The sequence below is a fragment of the Chamaea fasciata genome, unplaced genomic scaffold (assembly GCF_029207755.1).
Source record: "Chamaea fasciata isolate MVZ Bird 193981 ecotype frontalis unplaced genomic scaffold, bChaFas1.0.hap1 SCAF_618, whole genome shotgun sequence".
NCBI classification, from domain to species: domain Eukaryota; kingdom Metazoa; phylum Chordata; class Aves; order Passeriformes; family Sylviidae; genus Chamaea; species Chamaea fasciata.
In genome coordinates, this window is record NW_027094703.1 from 25,196 (window position 1) to 44,071 (window position 18,876).

Genomic DNA, 18,876 nt, shown 5'->3' on the forward strand with positions numbered 1-18,876 from the left:
ATTTTAATGGAAATTTAATAGAAAACTTAAGAGAAAATTAATAGAAAATTTAATGGAAAGCTTATTAGAAAATTTAACAGAAAAATTAACAGGAATTTGATGGAAATTTTAATGGAAAAGTTCATAGAAAATTAACGGAAGTTTAATCGGAATTTTAATAGAAAATTAGTAGAAAATTGAGTAGAAAACTGAACGGAAATTTATTAGAAAATTAAATAGAAAATTCAATAGAAATGATAAGAAGAATTTAACAGAAATTTAATAAAAATTTACCGGGAAGTTGAATGGAAATTTAATAGAAAACGTATCAGAAAATTTATCGGAAACTTTAATACGAATTTATTACAAATTTAATCGAAATTCCAGAGAAAATTCAAGCGAAATCCGACCCAAGATGGCGCCCACCAAACCACGACGAACCGGAAGAGTTTCAATACGAATTTTAATGCAAAAGGGGCGTGTCCAGGGCGGAAAGGGGGCGTGGTCAGGGCTCGGGGAGGTCGTCGGTGATGAGCATGGGCGACCCCAGCTGGAGGTCGCGCTGGAGGCTCTCGAGGGCGGCGGGGCTGAGCCGGTGGACCTCCAGCCAATCGGCCAAAAGCGACGCCGAGAGCGGCGCCGAGTCCGCCTGGCTGCGGGGGGCGGGGCCGGGAGGGGGGGTGGGGTCAGGAGGTGAGGACAGTTGGTTGAGGCCAAACCCGACCCAACAGAACCCAACTTGACCAATCCAAACTTAACCCAACCCAACTCAACAAACCCAAACCAACCGAACCATGACTAACGCGACTCAACCAACGCAACCGCGACCGACCCAACCAAACTCAACAAACGCAACCGAAATGAACTCAACTCAACCAAACTTTGACCAAGATGACCCAACCAAACCCAACCCAACCCAACCGAACAAAACCCGACCCAACTTCACCAAACCCAACTCAACCAAACCCAGCTCAACCAATTCAAATTAACCAAACCCAACGAAGCCAACCCAACCACACTCAACCCAACCCAACCCAGCTTTGACCAACCAACCCAACCCAAGCCAACCCAACAAAACCCAGCTCAACCAATCCAAACTCGGCCAGACCCGGCTTGACCCCACCCAACCAATGCCAAACCAACCCCACCCACGCCCACCTGTCCTTGGGCTCCCCCACCATGTCCAACGATTGGCTCAGGAACTCCTCCAGGTCGAAGCCGACGCCGTAACCGGCGCCGCTGCCCTTGGGGGTCACCGGGAACACGGGGGGCAGCGGATCCTCCACCTGTGGGCGTGGCCAAGGCGGGGTGAGGGCGTGGCCACGGCGCCCAGGTGACCCTGCCCCCCAAGGGTCAGCCACGCCCCCCCCCTCACCTGGGACTTTTGGAGCTGCTGCGTCACCGTGGCCACGTCGGCGTCGCCGGGCGCGGCCGGAGGCTCCGCCCACACCTCAGGGACTGGCCAGGATTCGGCGGGCGGGGCTGGTGGAGGTGGGGCAGGGCAAGGGGGTGGGGCTTGTGCCGGGGGGCGTGGCTGGCGTTGAGGGGCGCCGTCGGCCATCTTGGTCCAGCGCTCCAGGAGGTGCCGGTCGTCGTCGGTGAGGACCAGGCCGTGGAGCCCCTCCCCTCGTGGGCGTGGCTCGCGGCGCTCGCGCTCCCGCTGCTTCTTCTCGCGCTCCTTGGCGCGCTCCTGGCGGCGCCGGCGCTTCTCCTCGCGCTCGCGTTGGCGCTCGGCCGCCGTCACCGGCTTCCGGCCCTCGGGGGCCTCGGGGGCGGCGCACGGAGGGTCTGGGGGAGGGGGGAGGTCAACCAATCACGGTCCGAGCCAACTCAACCAATCACGGTCCGAGTCAACTCAACCAATCATGGTCCAAGTCAACCCAATCAATCACGGTCCAAGTCAACTCAACCAATCACGGTCTGAGCCAACTCAACCAATCACGGTCCGAGTCAACTCAACCAATCATGGTCCAAGTCAACCCAATCAATCACGGTCCAAGTCAACTCAACCAATCACGGTCTGAGCCAACTCAACCAATCACGGTCCGAGTCAACTCAACCAATCATGGTCCAAGTCAACTCCACCAATCACGGTCCGAGTCAACTCAACCAATCGTGGTCCAAGTCAACTCAACCAATCATGGTCCAAGTCAACCCAACCAATCACGGTCCAAGTCAACTCAACCAACCACGGTCCGAGTCAACTCAACCAATCACGGTCCAAGTCAACTCAACCAGTCGTGGCTCAACTCAACCCAACCAATGGCGGTTCAATCCAACTCAACTCAACCCAACCCAACCAATCACAGCTCAAATCAGCCCAACCCCAGCCCCAGCCCCGCCCCCACCTCCGACCCCTCCCCCTTTTGCCCCTCCCCCCGACCTTTGCTCTTGTTCCTCATGGCCGACTTGAGCAGCGCCGCCTTCAGCGCCGCCTTGGTGTCGTCCGAGATGGTGCCGTCGCGCTTGGGCGGCGCCCCCGGCTCCGCCTTCACCCGCGGCGACTCCATGGGGCAGTCGGGGGCGGGGCCGGGGCTGGGCATGTCCACGTCGGCGCAGGGCGGCCACGACGGGCCGTTGGCCGCGTTGACGGCAGCCATGTTGACGTTGACCTTGTTGGCCCCGCCGGCGTCGGCCACGCTGACGTTGTTGACCACGGCGACTCCGGCCTTGGCGACGCCGCCGTTGGCCATGTTGATTTTGCCGACGGCGTTGACGTTGGCCAAGTCGACCTCGTTGACCATGTTGACGTCGGCCATGTTGACGGTTTTGGCCACGTTGACGTCGGCCATGTTGACGTCGGCCATGTTGACCTTACGAGCCACGTTGACCTCGTCGATCGCGTTGATGTCGGCCATGTTGGCGTTGATGCCGCCCTTGACGTCACCCACGTTGACCTCACCGGCCCCGCCCACCGCGGCCCCGCCCCCGGCCGCCGGCGCCGGCGCGATCTGCCGCCGGATCCCGTCGCGCCGGGCGTGGAAATCGGCGATCTCGGCCACGATGGCCGCCTTGATCTCCTCCTTGGTCAAGGCCTGGCGGTCGAAAGCGAAGTCGAACGCCGGCACGCACTCGGGCTCGTCCTCGGGGTCGTGGTACTTGGCCAAGAACGGGTGCCTCAGCGCCTCGGCCACGCCCACGCGCTCCCGCGGGTCGAACCGCAGCATCCTCCCCAGCAGCGCCAACGCCGCCGGCTCGGCGTCGCCGAACAGGCTCTCCCACGGCACCGGCGGCCGCGGCGGCAAGCTCTGCACGTAGGCCCTGACGCGCTCGGCGCCGATGGCCGCCATGACGCCGGCGGGCGGCGTCCCCAGCACCGCCATGATCAGCTGGAGCTGGTGGACGTAATTCCGGCCGGGGAAGAGCTGGCGCCGGCCCAACATCTCGGCGAAAATGCACCCGACCGACCACATGTCGATGGCGCGCGTGTAGCGGTGCAGCGAGAGCAGCAGCTCCGGCGCGCGGTACCAGCGCGTGGCCACGTACTCGGTGAGGAAGGCCTTGGCCTGGCGCGGGTCGGCGCCCAGCCCGCGCGCCATGCCGAAGTCGCCGATCTTGAGCTCGCAGTTCTCGTTGACCAGCAGGTTGCTGGGCTTGAGGTCGCGGTGCAGGACGTTGGCCGAGTGGATGTACTTGAGGCCGCGGAGCAGCTGGTAGAGGAAGTAGCGGACGTGCTCCAGGGTGAGCGGCTGGGAGGAGTGGATGATCTGGTGGAGGTCGCTCTCCATGAGGTCAAGGACGACGTAGCTGCGGGGGGCGTGGCGGGGGCGGAGGGGGCGGGGTTGGTTTTGAGGCGAGTCGAGGCGATTCGGCCCGACTTCGGCCAAGTCAACTCAACGCGACCCGACAAGTCGCACCCGAGTCAACTGAACTCAACCGGACTTTGAGGAACCCAACCCAGCTGAACAAACCCAAGGCAACGAGTCCAACCAAACTCAACAAACTCAACCCAAACGAACTCAACTCAACCGAAGTTTGACCAACATGACCCAACCCAACCCAACCTGACCCAACTCAATCGAACTCAACCCAACGCAACCAAACCCAACTCAACAAACCCACCGCAACTAAACCACGACTAACGCAACTCAACCAACCCAACTGAACTCAACTCAACCCAACCCAAAAAATCTAACTAAAACGACCTCAACCAGCCCAACACAACCCATCCACACCCAACCCAACCCAACCAAACCCAACTCAATTCAACCCAACCCAACCCAACCCGACCCAACCCAACTCAACCAAACTTTGACCAACCCAACCCAACCCAACCAAACCCAACTCAATTCAACCCAACCCAACCCAACCCAACAAACCCAACCCAACTCAACCAAACTTTGACCAACCAAACCCAACCCAACTCAATTCAACCCAACCCAACCCAACCCAACCCAACCCAACCCAACTCAACCAAACTTTGACCAACCCAACCCAACCCAACCAAACCCAACTCAATTCAACCCAACTCAACCCAACCCAACAAACCCAACCCAACTCAACCGAACTTCGACCAACTCAACCCAACCCAACCCAACTCAACCCAACCCAACCAAACCCAACTCAATTCAACCCAACCCAACCCGACCCAACCCAACCCAACCAAACTTCGACCAAGCCAACCCAAGCCAAGCGGCGCCGCGGCGCCGACGCACACGGAGCGGAACTCGCCGTAGGGCCCGGCCGGCCGCAGGATGTCCTTGATGCCGATGATGTTGTCGTGCTTGAAGTGCTTGAGGATCTTCAGCTCCCGCAGCGTCCGCTTGGCGTTGGTCACCACGTCGAAGGCGTTGGGGATCTTCTTGATGGCCACCTGCTGGCCTGGAAGGGGGGGCGTGGTCAGACGCGCAGGTGGGCGGGGTCAAAGGTGCGACCAAAGGAAGGTGCCAGGCGTGGCCAAGATTGGGGGGCTAGGGGTTCAGGTGAGCCCGAAAATGGGGTCCCCAGGGGTCCCCGGGTGTGTCCCAGGTGCGCTCAGGTGTGTCCCAGGTATCTCCAGCTGTCCCCAGGTGCGTGTCCCCAGGTGTGTCTCACCTGTCCCAGGTGTGTTCCAGGTGCCTCCAGGTGTGCCCAGCTGTGTCCCCGTCCCCTCCAGGTGTCCCCCAGGTGTCCCCAGGTGTGTCCCAGGTGTGTCCCAGGTGTGTCCCAGGTGTGTCCCAGGTGTGTCCCTCACCTGTCCCAGGTGTGTCCCAGGTGTGTCCCCAGGTGTGTCTCACCTGTGCCCAGGTGTGTCCCAGGTGTGTCCCTCACCTGTCCCAGGTGTGTCTCACCTGTGTCCCGCCTCCTGGCCGAGCTGACCACACCGTAGGCGCCAGTGCCGATGGCCCCAGGTGTGTCCCAGCCCCCCCAGGTGTGTCCCAGGTGTGTCCCAGGTGTGTCCCCAGGTGTGTCTCACCTGTGCCCAGGTGTGTCCCAGGTGTGTCCCCAGGTGTGTCTCACCTGTCCCAGGTGTGTCCCAGGTGTGTCCCAGGTGTGTCCCAGCCCCCCCAGGTGTGTCCCAGGTGTGTCCCCAGGTGTGTCTCACCTGTGCCCAGGTGTGTCCCAGGTGTGTCCCAGGTGTGTCCCAGCCCCCCCAGGTGTGTCCCAGGTGTGTCCCAGGTGTGTCTCACCTGTCCCAGGTGTGTCCCAGGTGTGTCCCAGCCCCCCCAGGTGTGCCCCAGGTGTGTCCCAGGTGTGTCCCCAGGTGTGTCCCAGCCCCCCCAGGTGTGCCCCAGGTGTGTCCCAGGTGTGTCCCAGGTGTGTCTCACCTCTCCCAGGTGTGTCTCACCTGTGTCCCGCCTCCTGGCCGAGCTGACCACGCCGTAGGCGCCGGTGCCGATGGTCTCGATGATCTCGTACTCGTCGCCCACCTCGAAGGTGACGTCGAGCGCCCGCGCCCCCAGCAGGGCCAGCGGCCCGGGCGGGTCCCGGGGGGCGTCCTCGGGGGCGGGGCCGGCCTCCGACATCGCACCTGGCACAGGTGAGAGGCCGAAAGTCACATGGGGGCTTCACCAGCGCACCTGGCACAGGTGAGAGGCCGAAAGTCCCTCCCGAAACAGCCCCAAAAACTCCCTGAAATGGCCCAAAAATGCCCCGAAATCCCCTCAGGTGAGACCCCAAAATTCCCCCAGTCCCTCCCAGTCCATCCCAGTCCCTCCCAGTTACCCTGAGACCCCCGCAAACCTCCCCCAGTTCCTCCCAGTAACTCCCAGTTCCCTCCCTGGGGCTCCCAGTTCATCCCAGTTCCCTCCCAGTCCATCCCAGTATATCCCAGTTACTCCGGGACCCCCCAAACCCCTCCCAGTCCCCTCCCAGTGGCTCCCAGTAACTCCCAGTTCCCTCCCAGTCCCTCCCAGTAACCCCCAGTTCCCCCAATTCCCTCCTAATCCCCTCCCAGTTCCCCCAGTTCCCTCCCAAACCCCTCCCAGTCCCTCCCAGTCCCCCCCAAACCGCTCCCAGTAACTCCAGTTCCCCCCCAGTTCCCTCCCAGTCCCTCCCAGTCCCTCCCAGTCCATCCCAGTTCCCCCCCGGGGCCGTTACCGCCCCCTGGCGCCTCCGCGCCGCTCCCGCCGCGATCCCGGAAGTGGCGCCGCCCAGGCCACGCCCCCTCCGCGCTTAAACCGCGCCCGCCCTCTCCGCGAGAGGACTTCCGGCTGGTCTCGATGGTTTTTGGAGGACTTCCTGTCGGTGTCCATGGTTTCACGTAAACTTCCGGTTTGTCTCCGGTGCGGGAGGGTTTCCGGTTCCTCTCTATGGTTTTCGGAGGACTTCCTGTCGGTGTCCATGGTTTCACGTAAACTTCCGGTTTGTCTCCGGTGCGGGAGGGTTTCCGGTTCCTCTCTATGGTTTTCGGAGGACTTCCTGTCGGTGTCCATGGTTTCACGTAAACTTCCGGTTTGTCTCCGGTGCGGGAGGGTTTCCGGTTCCTCTCTATGGTTTTCGGAGGACTTCCGGTGTGCCGCCATGAGGGACCGGACGCGGGAACTGCACCAGGCGAGGGCCCGAAAATGGGGGAAAAAAAACCCAAAAAACGGGAAAAAAGCCCCAAAACCGGGATCGGGGAGGCCGGAAATGGCGGGAAGGGAGAAGAAACGGGGAAAAAGCGGAAAAAACGGGATCGGGGAGGCCAAAATCGGGAAAAGGGCCCGAAAGTTGGGAAAAGTGGCCGGAAACGGGAAAAGTGGCCAAAAATGGGGAGAAGAGCAAAAAAAACGGGGGAAAACCCCCCAAAACCGGGATCGGGGAGGCCGAAATCGGGAAAAGCGGCGAGAAATGGGGAAGAGGGAGGAAAAAGAACCGGGATTGGGGACCCCAAAAATGGGCCGAGAGCGCCCAGAAGTGGGAAAGGAGCCGGAGAAGGGAGAAAGGAGGGAAGAAGGTGCGGGAATATTCCCCGGGCCGGGATGAGCGGAGGCGCGGCCGGGAGCTCCCAGAATGCCGGGAACGGCGGGAGCGGCGGGAACGGCGGGAACGGCCGGGAACGGCGGGAACGGCGGGATTGGCCGGGAGCGGCGGGAACGGCGGGATTGGCCGGGAACGGCGGGAGCGGCGGGATTGGCCGGGAACGGCGGGAACGGCGGGATTGGCCGGGAACGGCGGGAACGGCGGGATTAGCCGGGAACGGCGGGAGCGGCGGGATTGGCCGGGAACGGCGGGAGCGGCGGGATTGACCGGGAACGGCGGGATTGGCCGGGAACGGCGGGAACGGCGGGATTGGCCGGGAACGGCGGGAACGGCGGGATTGGCCGGGAACGGCGGGATTGGCCGGGAACGGCGGGAGCGGCGGGAACGGCGGGATTGGCCGGGAACGGCGGGATTGGCCGGGAACGGCGGGATTGGCCGGGAACGGCGGGAACGGCGGGATTGGCCGGGAACGGCGGGATTGGCCGGGAACGGCGGGAGCGGCGGGAACGGCGGGATTGGCCGGGAACGGCGGGAACGGCGGGAGCGGCGGGAACGGCGGGAGCGGCGGGATTGGCCGGGAACGGCGGGAGCGGCGGGATTGGCCGGGAACGGCGGGAGCGGCGGGATTGGCCGGGAACGGCGGGAGCGGCGGGAACGGCGGGATTGGCCGGGAACGGCGGGATTGGCCGGGAACGGCGGGAGCGGCGGGATTGGCCGGGAGCGGCGGGATTGGCCGGGAGCGGCGGGATTGGCCGGGAACGGCGGGAGCGGCGGGATTGGCCGGGAACGGCGGGAACGGCGGGATTGGCCGGGAGCGGCGGGAACGCCGGGATTGGCGGGAACGGCGGCGCGCTGGGGCGACCTCCCGCCGCTTGCTCCGCTCAGGCCGCGGACGCGGACTCGGACTCGGACGGGGGGGAGGGGCGGCGGAGGCTCCGCCCCCCCGCGGACCCCGCCCTGGCCCAGGTGCGTGCGGCCGCGCCCCCTCCCGGCTCCTTTGCGTCTCCTTTGCGCCTCGTTGTCTGCTCGCGCCGGGGCTCTGTCGCGAGTTCGGGTGTCGCTGTCGCGATGTGCCGTCCCTCTGTCGCGATATAAAGTGTCCCCGTGGCGACGCCCCGTGCCCCTATCGCGATATGACCCGCCCGTGTCGCGACATGACGTGTCGGTATCACGTTCTGAAGCGCCCCTACTGCGACCGCGTCGTTATCGCGATATCCCGCGCCCTTGTGGCGATACGGAGCGTCCCTATCGTGATAGCCCACGTCCCTATCGTGATACCGCGTGCTGTTATCGCGATATAAAACGCCCCTATCGCGATATGAGCGGCCCCTATAGCGACATAACACGTCCCTATCGCGATATAACGTGATCGCCCGTCACAGCGTGAGCCCGCCCCTGTCGCAATACCAGACGTCCCTGTCGCGATACAACCCGTGTCCACGTCGCGATACGAAGCCCCCGTGTCGCGATACCCCGAGGCTGTGTCGTGACGTGACCTGCCCCCGTCGCGATATCCTGCGTCCCTATCGTGATAGAAGCGTTTGTGTCGCGACAGGCCGGGTCTGTCGGCCGCAAGGGGCCTCTGTCGCGAGGCGCCGGCGTTTACACGGCGATGTATCGCGACAGGCGGGCGCCGTCAGGACGCAGCTGAAGGCGCTGGAGCTGCGGGTGGGGGAGCTGGAGCAGCTGCAGGAGCTGGTGCTGGGGACGCCCCTCCCCCCACAGGGTCAGATCCTGGGGGGAATTCCGGGAAATTCCGGGAAATTTCGGGAAATTCCGGGAAAATTTGGGAAAATTCGGGGAAATTCGGGGGATTTTGGGGCATTCTGGGGTCGGTTTTTTTGGGTGGATTTCGGGGGGATTTTGGGTCGGTTGGGGGGAATTTCGGGGGAATTTTGGGGGAATTTCGGGGCGGATTTTGGGTGAAATTTTGGCGGTTTCGGGTCCCCCGGCGCTCCAGCGGGACCTGGGCCGGTTCCGGGTGGAATTTTTGTGGATTTTGGGTGAAATTTTGGCGGTTTCGGGTCCCCCAGAGCTCCAGCGGGACCTGGGCCGGTTCCGGGTGGAATTTTTGTGGATTTTGGGTGAAATTTTGGCGGTTTCGGGTCCCCCAGAGCTCCAGCGGGATCTGCAGCGGCTGCGGGACGAGATCCAGGAACTGACGCGGGAGATCCGGGGAGGGCTCCGAGGTGACCCCAAAAAAACCCCCAAAACTCCCCAAAATGTCCCAAAACACCCCAAAATACAAAAAAAAGGAAAAAAATCCCCCAAACACCCCAAAATGTCCCAAAATATCCCCAAAATTCCAAAAAAACCCCCCAAAACCTCTGAAACACCCCAGAAACTCAAACATCCCCATTTGGGGGGTTTTGACCCAATTTTGGGGTTTTTTTCCCCCCTCCCCGTTTTTTGGGTCCTTTTCCTCCCCCCAGAAAAAACCTTTTCCAATTTCTCCCGATTTTCCCTGATTTTTCCCGATTTTTCTCTGATTTTTCCTGATTTTTCCCAATTTTTCCCAATTTTTCCTCGTTTTCTCTGATTTTTCCCGATTTTTCCCAATTTTTCCCGGTTTTTCCCGTTTTTTCCCGATTTTTCCCAATTTGTCCCGATTTTTCCCAGTTTTCTCCGATTTTCCCCTATTTTTCTTATTTTTCTCGGTTTTCTCTGATTTTCCCCAATTTTTCCCAATTTTTCCCAATTTTTCTCTGATTTTCCCCGATTTTCCCCGTTCTCGGGGCCCCTGGTCCCGATTTTGGGATTCTTTTCCTTCCTAACCCCATTTTTGGTGTTCCTGGCCCCGGATCTTTCCCGATTTTGGGGTTTTTCTCCCCGAATTTGGGCTCCCAGGGCTGGAGCCGCCCAAGGACGAGGCCGAGAGCCGGAATTCCGTCGGCGCCCGAGTGCGGCGCACGCAGGTGGGAGGACTCGGGGGGAATTCGGCCGGTTTTGGCGAAGTCTGGGGGATTCTGGGAGATTTTGGGGGAAATTCAGGAACTTCCGGGAGGAATTTCTGGGAATTTGGGGACGGGGGGAATTTTGGGGGAATTTGGGGGATTTTGGGGGAAATTTGGGGCTTTTCGGGGTCCCCGGGGAAATTTTTGGGATTTTGGGGTTTTTGGGGGGAATTTTGGGCGGATTTGGGGAATTTTGGGCAAATTTGGGGAATTTTGGGCGGATTTGGGGGAATTTTGGGTGGATTTGGGGAATTTTGGGCGGATTTGGGGAATTTCGGGTGGATTTGGGAATTTCGGGCGGATTTGGGGGAATTTTGGGCGGATTTGGGAATTTTGGGCGGATTTGGGGAATTTCGGGCGGATTTGGGGAATTTTGGGTCAATATTGGTCATTTCTGGGTCGTTCTTGGGCGGATTTTCGCCGGGATTTTTTGGGCTTTTCACCAGGATTTGGGGATGTTTTGGGGGGTTTTGGGGTTTTCGGGGTTCCCCGATGGAATTTTGGGTCGATTTGAGGGGATTTTGGGTGGATTTGGGGATTTTGGGCGGATTTGGGTGGATTTTGTGTTGTTTTCGGTGGATTTTGGGCGGATTTCGCTCGTTTCTGGGTCGATTTTTCCCGTTCCTGGGCGGAATTTTTTGGGTTTTTTTTTGGGATTTGGGGGTTTTTGGGGTTCCCCGATGGAATTTTGGGTGGATTTGGGGGAATTTTTGGCGGATTTGGGGATTTTGGGTGGATTTGGGTGGAGTGTTGTTTTCGGTGGATTTTGGGCGGATTTCGCTCGTTCTTGGGTCGATTTTTCCCGTTCCTGGGCGGAATTTTTTGGGTTTTTTTTTGGGATTTGGGGGTTTTCGGGGTTCCCCGATGGAATTTTGGGTGGATTTGGGGGAATTTTTGGCGGATTTGGGGGGATTTTGGGTGGATTTGGGGGGATTTTGGGTGGATTTTGGGCGGATTTCGCTCGTTTCTGGGTCGATTTTTCCCGTTCCTGGGCGGAATTTTTTGGGGTTTTTTGGGATTTGGGGGTTTTCGGGGTTCCCCGATGGAATTTTGGGTCGATTTGAGGGGATTTTGGGTGGATTTGGGGATTTTGGGTGGATTTGGGTGGATTTTGGGCCGATTTTGGGTGGATTTTGGGCGGATTTCGCTCATTTCTGGGTCGATTTTTCCCGTTCCTGGGCGGAATTTTTTGGGGTTTTTTGGGATTTGGGGGTTTTCGGGGTCCCCCTGACGGGTTTTGGGGCTCCCGTGGGCAGCACGGGCTCCTGTCCCAGCACTTCTGGGCGGTCACCGGACGCCTCCAGGCCGCCCAGGGCCGGTACCGCCAGCGCAGCCTCGACCGGATCCGCCGGCAGCTCCTCATCGGTCAGGACGGGAATTTGGGGGATCCCAAAAAAAACTCGGGGGGGTCTGAAACACTTGGGGGGTCCCGGGGAACTCTGGGGACGCCCAGAAAACAATTGGGGGTTTAAAAGGGTTTTTTGGGGGGAATTTGGGATTTTTGGGGGATTTTGGGGGGAAAACCGGGATCGGGGGGTCCCGGAAATTTGGGGCGGTCCCAAAAAATTTTGGGAGGTCCCAAAGTTTGGGTGGGGGGGGGAGGGGGTCTCGAAAATCCCAATTTTGGGTTTTTTTTTTGGTTTTTCCCGTTTCTTTCCCTTTTCCCCAATTCTCGATCCCTTTCCCCCCGTTTCCAATCCGGGTTTTTTGGGACAAACTTTTCCCGTTTCCGGCGTTTCTCGGCCCGTTTTTCCAGCCGGGAGCCCGCCGGTGTCGGAGGAGGAGCTGGAGCAGATGCTGGAGACGGGGCAGAGCGAGATCTTCGTCAGCAACGTCCGTTCGGGGCGAAAAAACCCGAATTCGGGAACGTTCCGGGATTTGGGGATTTCGGGGCGAGCTCGGGGAGGTTTTCAAGTGTTTAAAATAGTCTTCTGGGTTTGTTTTTAGTTATTTTTTTATTATTATTTTTGTTTTTATTTTTATTTTTATTTTTATTTTTATTTGTATTTTATTTCTTTATTTATTATTTTTAAAATTTATTTTTCGTTTAATTTTTTTACTTTTGTTTTTATTTTTTTATTATTTTCATTTTTATTTTTATTTTCATTTTTAAATTTATTTATTGTTTTTTAATTTATTTTTTATTTTTGTTTTTGTTTTTATTTGTGTTTTTATTTTGTTTTTATTTTTATTTTTATTTTGTTTTTATTTGTGTTTTTATTTTGTTTTTGTGTTTTTATTTTTATTTTGTTTTTTATTTTATTTTTATTTATTTATTATTTTTTAATTTATTTTTTATTTTTGTTTTTGTTTTTACTTTTGTTTTTATTTTTGTTTTTATTTTTATTTTTATTTTTTTATTTTTATTTCATTTCTTTTTTTATTTTTTACTTTTTTTTTAATTTATTTTTTATTTTATCTTTATTTTGGGGGGCGTTCGGGACTTTTTTTTTTGGTTTTAAATTTTTGGGGAAGGGGAATTTGGAGGGAATTTGGGGCGAATTCGGGGAGTTTTGGGGGTTTTTTTGGGGAATTTTTCTTTTTGAGGGAAATTTTGGGATTTTTTTTTTTTTTTGGCGGGAACTTTTGGGAAATTTGGTGATTTCTCTTTTTTTTTGGGATTTGGGGCAATTCCAGGTGGGTTTTGGGGGGAATTCGGAGACTTTTTTTGGATTTTTTTCGCTTGTTTTTGGTGGATTTCCCCGGAAATTTTCCCTCATTTCCTCCTTTTCCCCCCAATTCCGGATTCCGTCAATCCCCATTAATTTTTTACCATTTCGGGGTTAATTTCGGGCCGGAATTCCGTTGTTCCCGGTCGTGCCCCGGCTCCTGCTCTCCGCCCCGGCGCCGTTTCCCGGTTTTTGGACCAATTTTCCTGGCGACGTTTTTCCCGGGTTCCCTTTCGCCGCCCCCTCCTCAGTTTTAATCTCTGACCTAATTTGGGTCGAATTCGGGGCTTTTTGGGGCATTTCGGGCGCGTTCTGGGTCGTTTCTGGCGGGATTTTGGGGCGATTCCCTCCGGGATTTTTTCCCCCTCCCCCCGATCCCCTTTTTCATCGACCCCGATTGATTTTTTGTTAATTCCTCCGGGGTTAATTTTGGGGGAAAATTCCGCGGTTTTCGGTCGGCCCCCAGGTGCTCCGCTCGGCGCGGGCGGCGCGGGCGGCGCTGGACGAGGTCGGGGAGCGGCACCGGGACCTGCAGCGCCTGGAGAGGGGCCTGAGGGAGCTGGGGGAGCTCTTCCAGCTGCTGGGGGGCACCGTGGAGGCGCAGGTTTGTACTGGTTTGTACTGGGAGGGACTGGGAGCAAAAAACCCGGGGACTTTCGGTCGAGAAATGACGATTTTGGAGCGGAAAACGGCGATTTAAGGGTTAAAAACGGCGATTTTGGGGTTAAAAACGGCGATTTTGGGGTTAAAACCGGTGATTTTGGGGTTAAAACCGGCGATTTTGGGGTTAAAACCGGCGATTTTGGGGTTAAAAACGGTGATTTTGGGGTTAAAACCGGTGATTTTGGGTTAAAACCGGCGATTTTGGGTTTAAAACCGGCGATTTTGGGGTTAAAAATGGCGATTTTGGGGTTAAAACCGGCGATTTTGGGGTTAAAAACGGCAATTTTGGGGTTAAAAACGGCAATTTTGGGGTTAAAATGGCAATTTTGGGGTTAAAAACGGCGATTTTGGGGTTAAAAATGGCGATTTTTGGGGTTAAAACCGGCGATTTTGGGGTTATAAACGGTGATTTTGGGGTTAAAAATGGCGCCGGGGTGAACTGGTTTATACTGGTTTGTACTGGGAGCGGGAAAAACCCCCGGGGGGTTTTTTAGGGCAAAGAAAGAACGGCATTTTTAGGGTTAAAAACGGGATTTTCGGGGTTGAGGAACGGCGGTTTTGGGGTTAAAAGCGACGCTGGGATTGACTGGGACAGACTGGTTTATACTGGGATTGACTGAGACAAACTGGTTTATACTGGAGGGACTGGGAGAAAAAAACCCGGAGATTTTGGGTGAAAAAACGGAGATTTTGGGGTCAAAAAATGACATTTTTGGGGTTAAAAATGGCGATTTTGGGGTTAAAAACCGGGGATTTCGGGTTAAAAATGGCGCTGGGACGAACTGGTTTATACTGGTTTGTACTGGAGGGGCTGGGAGCAAGAAGACCTGGAGTTTTTGGGGTGAAAAACGTCGATTTTAGGACAGAAAAAAGCGGCGATTTTGGGTTTAGAGGTTCCTACTGGTTTGTACTGGTCCGTACTGGTCCGGACTGGTTTGTACTGGTTTGTACTGGTCCGGACTGGTGCAGGGCGACGTCATCGACCGCATCGAGCGCCACGTGCAGGACTCGGGGGCGCGGCTGGAGAAGGGGCGGGGCCAGCTGGGCCACGCCCAGCGCCGCCAGCGGGGGGCGCGCAAGGTAAACTGGGGCGGACTGGGTTATACTGGGAGGGACTGGGACCAACTGGTTTGTACTGGGAGGGAACTGGGAACCGCTCCGGACTGGTTCAAACCGGTTCCAAATGAATTTATACCGACCCAGACTGGTTTGGACTGGTTCGAACTGGTTTATACTGGTTTAAACTGGTTCCGAACTGGTTTATACTGGTTTAAACTGGTTCCGAACTGGTTTCTGCTGGTCCGCAGAGGCGCCTGGCCGTGGCCGCCTGCGTCTCTGTCGCGATTCTGGTCCTGGTCGCGATCGTCGCCGCCTCGGTGGCCGCCGGGTAGAGCCGCGCACTCCCATTGGCTGCCGCAGCCGTCAGTCAACGCCCACCGCCGGCTCCCATTGGTTGGGAGAGGCGGTGAGTCCCATTGGTCGGTTCTGGTGTCAGTCACCGCCAGCCACGCCCCCCGGCGGGTCGGATTGGCCGGTGGTGACGTCACGCAATAAAAGCACTTTGGAAACCCGAAATGGCCCGAAATTGACCCGAAAATGACCCGAAAAATGACCCAAAAATGACCCAAAAATGACCCGAAAATGACCCAAAAAATGACCCGAAAATGACCCAAAAAAATGACCAAAAAAAGACCTAAAAATGACCCAAAAGTGACCCAAAAAATGACCCGAAAATGACCCAAAAAATGACCCGAAAATGACCCAAAAAATGACCCGAAAATGACCCCAAAGTGGCCCAAAAATGACCCAAAAAAGGACCCAAAAATGACCCAAAAAAGACCTAAAAATGACCCAAAAGTGACCCAAAAAATGACCCGAAAATGACCCAAAAAAGACCTAAAAATGACCCAAAAGTGACCCAAAAAATGACCCAAAAATGACCCAAAAATATCCCAAAAAATGACCCAAAAATGACCCAAAAATGACCCGAAAATGACCCAAAAAATGACCCAAAAATGACCCAAAAAATGACCAAAAAAAGATCTAAAAAAGACCCAAAAATGACCCAAAAGTGACCTGAAAATGACCCAAAAAAACCCCAAAAGTGACGCAAAAAATGACCAGAAATGACCCAAAAAATGACTCGAAAATGACCCGAAAATGACCCAAAAAATGACCCGATAATGACCCAAAAAATGACCCGAAAATGACCCAAAAGTGGCCCAAAATGACCCATAAAATGACCAAAAAACGACCCAAAAAATACCCGAAAAAGACCTAAAAATAACCCAAAAATGACCCAAAAAAAACCTAAAAATGACCCAAAAGTGACCAAAAATGACCTGAAAATGACCCAAAAAACCCCAAAAGTGACGCAAAAAATGACCAGAAATGACTCAAAAAATTACTCGAAAATGACCCAAAAGTGACCCAAAAAATGACCCTAAAACGACCCAAAAAATGACCCGAAAATGACCCAAAAGTGGCCCAAAAATGACCCAAAAAAGGACCCAAAAATGACCCAAAAACGACCCAAAAAAATACCCGAAAAAGACCTAAAAATAACCCAAAAATGACCCAAAAAATGACCTGATAATGACCCAAAAACGACCCAAAACTGACCCAAAAACGACCCAAAAAATGACCCGAAAATGACCCAAAAAATGACCTGAAAATGACCGAAAAAATGACCCGAAAATGACCCAAAAATGACCAAAAAAAATGTGACCCAAAAGTGACCCCAAAACGACCCAAAAGTGACTAAAAATGACCCAAAAAATGACTCGAAAATGACCCGAAAAAGACCCAAAACTGACCCAAAAACGACCCAAAAAACCCGCAGTGGGGTCGGGATTCCCGAATTTTGCCCGAAATTCCCAAATCCGACCCCAAGTCTCGCCAACTTCGCCCGAAAACCCAAAAATTTCCCCAAAGCTCTGAAATCCGCCCCCAGCTCCCCGGATTTCACTGAAACCCCAAAAATTCCCCCCAAAATCCCGAGGCGCGCCTCGACGTCCCAAACGTTCCCCCCGAATCCACCGAGACTCCGCGGATTCCTCCCGAAATATTCCCCAAAACTCCGAAAAAACCCAAAAAACTTCCCCTCCCCCCTCACTGGGAGTCCCCAAGCCCCGCCCCCAAGTCCGGCCCCTCCCCCCGGAACGTTCTCAGCCCCGCCCCCTCCCCAAGCCCCTCCTCCTCCTCCTCTTCCGCCTCCCTTAGCCCCTCCCCCTCCTCAAGCCCCTCCCCCACCTGCCCCGCGGCCACCAGGCCCCGCCCCGGCCCCTCCCCCACCCCCAGCGGCGGCACCGGCCCCGCCCACGCCCCCTCCGGCCCCGCCCCCACCCTCCGACTCCGCCCCCTGCGCAGCCACGCCCCCAGCCACGCCCCCACGACCGCGACCACGCCCAGAGCGACCCCCGAGACCGCCAGGGCCAGCGGGGGGGGGGAGGGGCGGCCCGGGGAGGGGGAGGGGGAGGGGAGGGCCAGCGTGGCGCCCCCCGGCGGCCGGTGACCCCGGGTGGCCGCGGGGGTCACTCGGTGACCTCCGGTGACCCCCGGGGGTCGCCGGCCCTCGGCGGTCACTTCCCGGCCCTTAGCGGTCACTCGGGGGGCCGGGCTGGCCGTCGCCGTCTCCGGACGAGCCTCGGTGGCCTCGGTGGTCACTTGGTGACCCTCGGTGGTCGCTTGGTGACCCTCGGTGGTCGCCGAGGTCACTCGCCGGCCCTCGGTGACCCCGGTGACCTCAGTGGTCACTCCCTGGCCCTTGGCGGTCATCGTGGTCACTCCCCGGCTCTCGGTGGTCATCATGGTCACTCCCTGGCCCTTGGGGGTCCTTGTGGTCACTCCCCGGCTCTCGGTGGTCATCGTGGTCACTCCCCGGCCCTTGGTGGTCATCGTGGTCACTCCCTGGCCCTTGGCGGTCATCGCGGTCACTCCCTGACCCTTGGTGGTCATCGTGGTCACTCCCCGGCTCTTATTGGTCATCGTGGTCACTCCCTGGCCCTTGGGGGTCATCGTGGTCACTCCCCGGCCCTTGGGGGTCATCGCGGTCACTCCCTGACCCTCGGTGGTCATCGTGGTCACTCCCTGGCCCTTGGCGGTCATCGTGGTCACTCCCCGGCTCTCAGTGGTCATCGCGGTCACTCCCCTGCTCTCGGTGGTCATCGCGGTCACTCCCCGGCCGTTGGTGGCCACCAGCAGGACGCAGATGGCCGCGGGCAGGGGGGGGAGGGGCGCCATGGCCGGGGGGGGAGGGGCACCTGTGGGGGGGGGCGGGGGGAGGGGTCAGGGAGAGAAAGTCCCGAAATTCCCGAAAAAAATTCCGCCCGAAATTCCACCCGGAAAATCCCCGCGGCTCGCCCAAAATATCAAAAATTCACCCAAAACCCGCAAAATTTACCCCAAATTCACCCAAAATATCAAAAATTTGCCCCAAATTTCACCCAAAATACACAAAATTTATCCAAATTTACCCAAATTTACCCAAAATACCAAAAATTGGCCCAAATTTACCCAAATTCACCCAAAAACCCGCAAAATTCGCCCGAATTTACCCCGATTTCACCCGAAATTCCCCAAATCCGCCCCAAATCCACGAAATTCCCCCAAAATGACCCAAAACCTCACCCGAAATCCCTGAAATCCCCCCCGAAACTTGCGGAAAACTCCCACAATCCCCCAAGCCCCCAAATCCCCGCGAACCTCGGGGCCGTTGCCGGAAGCCGCGGCAGCGCCGGAAGCGCCGCCGGGGAGGGGCCCCCCAAAAACCCCGAAAACGCCCCAAAAAAACACCCCGAAAACCCGGACTGGAGCTCGGGAGCCCCAAAACCCCGAAAATGACCCAAAATGACCCGAAAATTACCCAAAAAACCCCGAAAATTACCCAAAAAATGCCCCAAAAACCCGGACTGGAGCTCGGGCAGCCCCAAAAATCCCGAAAATGACCCAAAACCCTGAAAACGACCCAAAATCCCCAAAAATGACCCAAAAAAACGCCCCAAAAACCTGGACTGGAGCTCGGGGAGCCCCCAAAACCCCAAAAATGACCCAAAAATGACCCAAAATGACCCAAAAATGACCCAAAAACGCCCTAAAAACCCGGACTGAAGCTCGGGGAGCCTCAAAAACCCCGAAAATGACCCAAAAAAACCGAAAATGACCCAAAAAACCCGAAAATGACCCAAAAAACGCCCTAAAAACCCGGACTGGAGCTCGGGGAGCCCCAA

General features: G+C 56.6%; 3 protein-coding genes across 4 annotated transcripts; 1 reads left to right on the forward strand and 2 right to left on the reverse strand.

Moving 5' to 3' along the window:
* Window positions 1-310: 310 nt before the first annotated feature.
* LOC136305745 (mitogen-activated protein kinase 7-like) lies at window positions 311-6,550 on the reverse strand. 2 transcript variants are annotated; one of them, XM_066209060.1, is made up of 7 exons: window positions 6,499-6,550; window positions 5,747-5,929; window positions 4,635-4,800; window positions 2,363-3,726; window positions 1,355-1,767; window positions 1,138-1,265; window positions 311-632 (listed from the first exon to the last, which is right to left on the reverse strand). In XM_066209060.1, the coding sequence occupies exons 2-7, from the start codon at window positions 5,922-5,924 to the stop codon at window positions 485-487; spliced, it is 2,397 nt and encodes a 798-aa protein (XP_066065157.1). In that variant the 5' UTR covers window positions 5,925-5,929; window positions 6,499-6,550; the 3' UTR covers window positions 311-484. The 2 variants fall into 2 exon arrangements, with proteins under 2 accessions (XP_066065157.1, XP_066065158.1); XM_066209061.1 differs by lacking the exons at window positions 5,747-5,929; window positions 6,499-6,550 and adding an exon at window positions 5,250-5,274.
* Window positions 6,551-6,906: 356 nt separating this feature from the next.
* LOC136305747 (syntaxin-4-like) lies at window positions 6,907-15,223 on the forward strand. Its single transcript, XM_066209062.1, has 10 exons — window positions 6,907-6,951; window positions 8,248-8,328; window positions 8,989-9,088; window positions 9,477-9,551; window positions 10,210-10,277; window positions 11,573-11,681; window positions 12,073-12,149; window positions 13,452-13,589; window positions 14,618-14,728; window positions 14,956-15,223. The coding sequence occupies exons 1-10, from the start codon at window positions 6,922-6,924 to the stop codon at window positions 15,037-15,039; spliced, it is 873 nt and encodes a 290-aa protein (XP_066065159.1). The 5' UTR covers window positions 6,907-6,921; the 3' UTR covers window positions 15,040-15,223.
* Window positions 15,224-16,759: 1,536 nt separating this feature from the next.
* Window positions 16,760-18,350, reverse strand: LOC136305743 (mucin-22-like). The gene is made up of 2 exons (XM_066209058.1): window positions 18,278-18,350; window positions 16,760-17,910 (listed from the first exon to the last, which is right to left on the reverse strand). The coding sequence occupies exon 2, from the start codon at window positions 17,888-17,890 to the stop codon at window positions 16,760-16,762; it is 1,131 nt and encodes a 376-aa protein (XP_066065155.1). The 5' UTR covers window positions 17,891-17,910; window positions 18,278-18,350.
* Window positions 18,351-18,876: the final 526 nt, after the last annotated feature.

Bases quoted from the DNA above. Each gene is read 5' to 3' on its own strand.
- LOC136305745 (XM_066209060.1), bottom strand. From the start codon at position 5,924: ATGTCGGAGGCCGGCCCCGCCCCCGAGGACGCCCCCCGGGACCCGCCC. The intron at 1,768-2,362 runs GTCGGGGGGAGG...CCCCTCCCCCAG, and splicing joins CATGAGGAACAAGAGCAAAG to ACCCTCCGTGCGCCGCCCCC. The intron at 1,266-1,354 runs GTGAGGGGGGGG...CCACGCCCACAG, and splicing joins AGCAGCTCCAAAAGTCCCAG to GTGGAGGATCCGCTGCCCCC.
- LOC136305747 (XM_066209062.1), top strand. From the start codon at position 6,922: ATGAGGGACCGGACGCGGGAACTGCACCAG. The intron at 10,278-11,572 runs GTGGGAGGACTC...TCCCGTGGGCAG, and splicing joins CCCGAGTGCGGCGCACGCAG to CACGGGCTCCTGTCCCAGCA. The intron at 13,590-14,617 runs GTTTGTACTGGT...GGACTGGTGCAG, and splicing joins GGGGCACCGTGGAGGCGCAG to GGCGACGTCATCGACCGCAT.
- LOC136305743 (XM_066209058.1), bottom strand. From the start codon at position 17,890: ATGGCGCCCCTCCCCCCCCTGCCCGCGGCCATCTGCGTCCTGCTGGTG.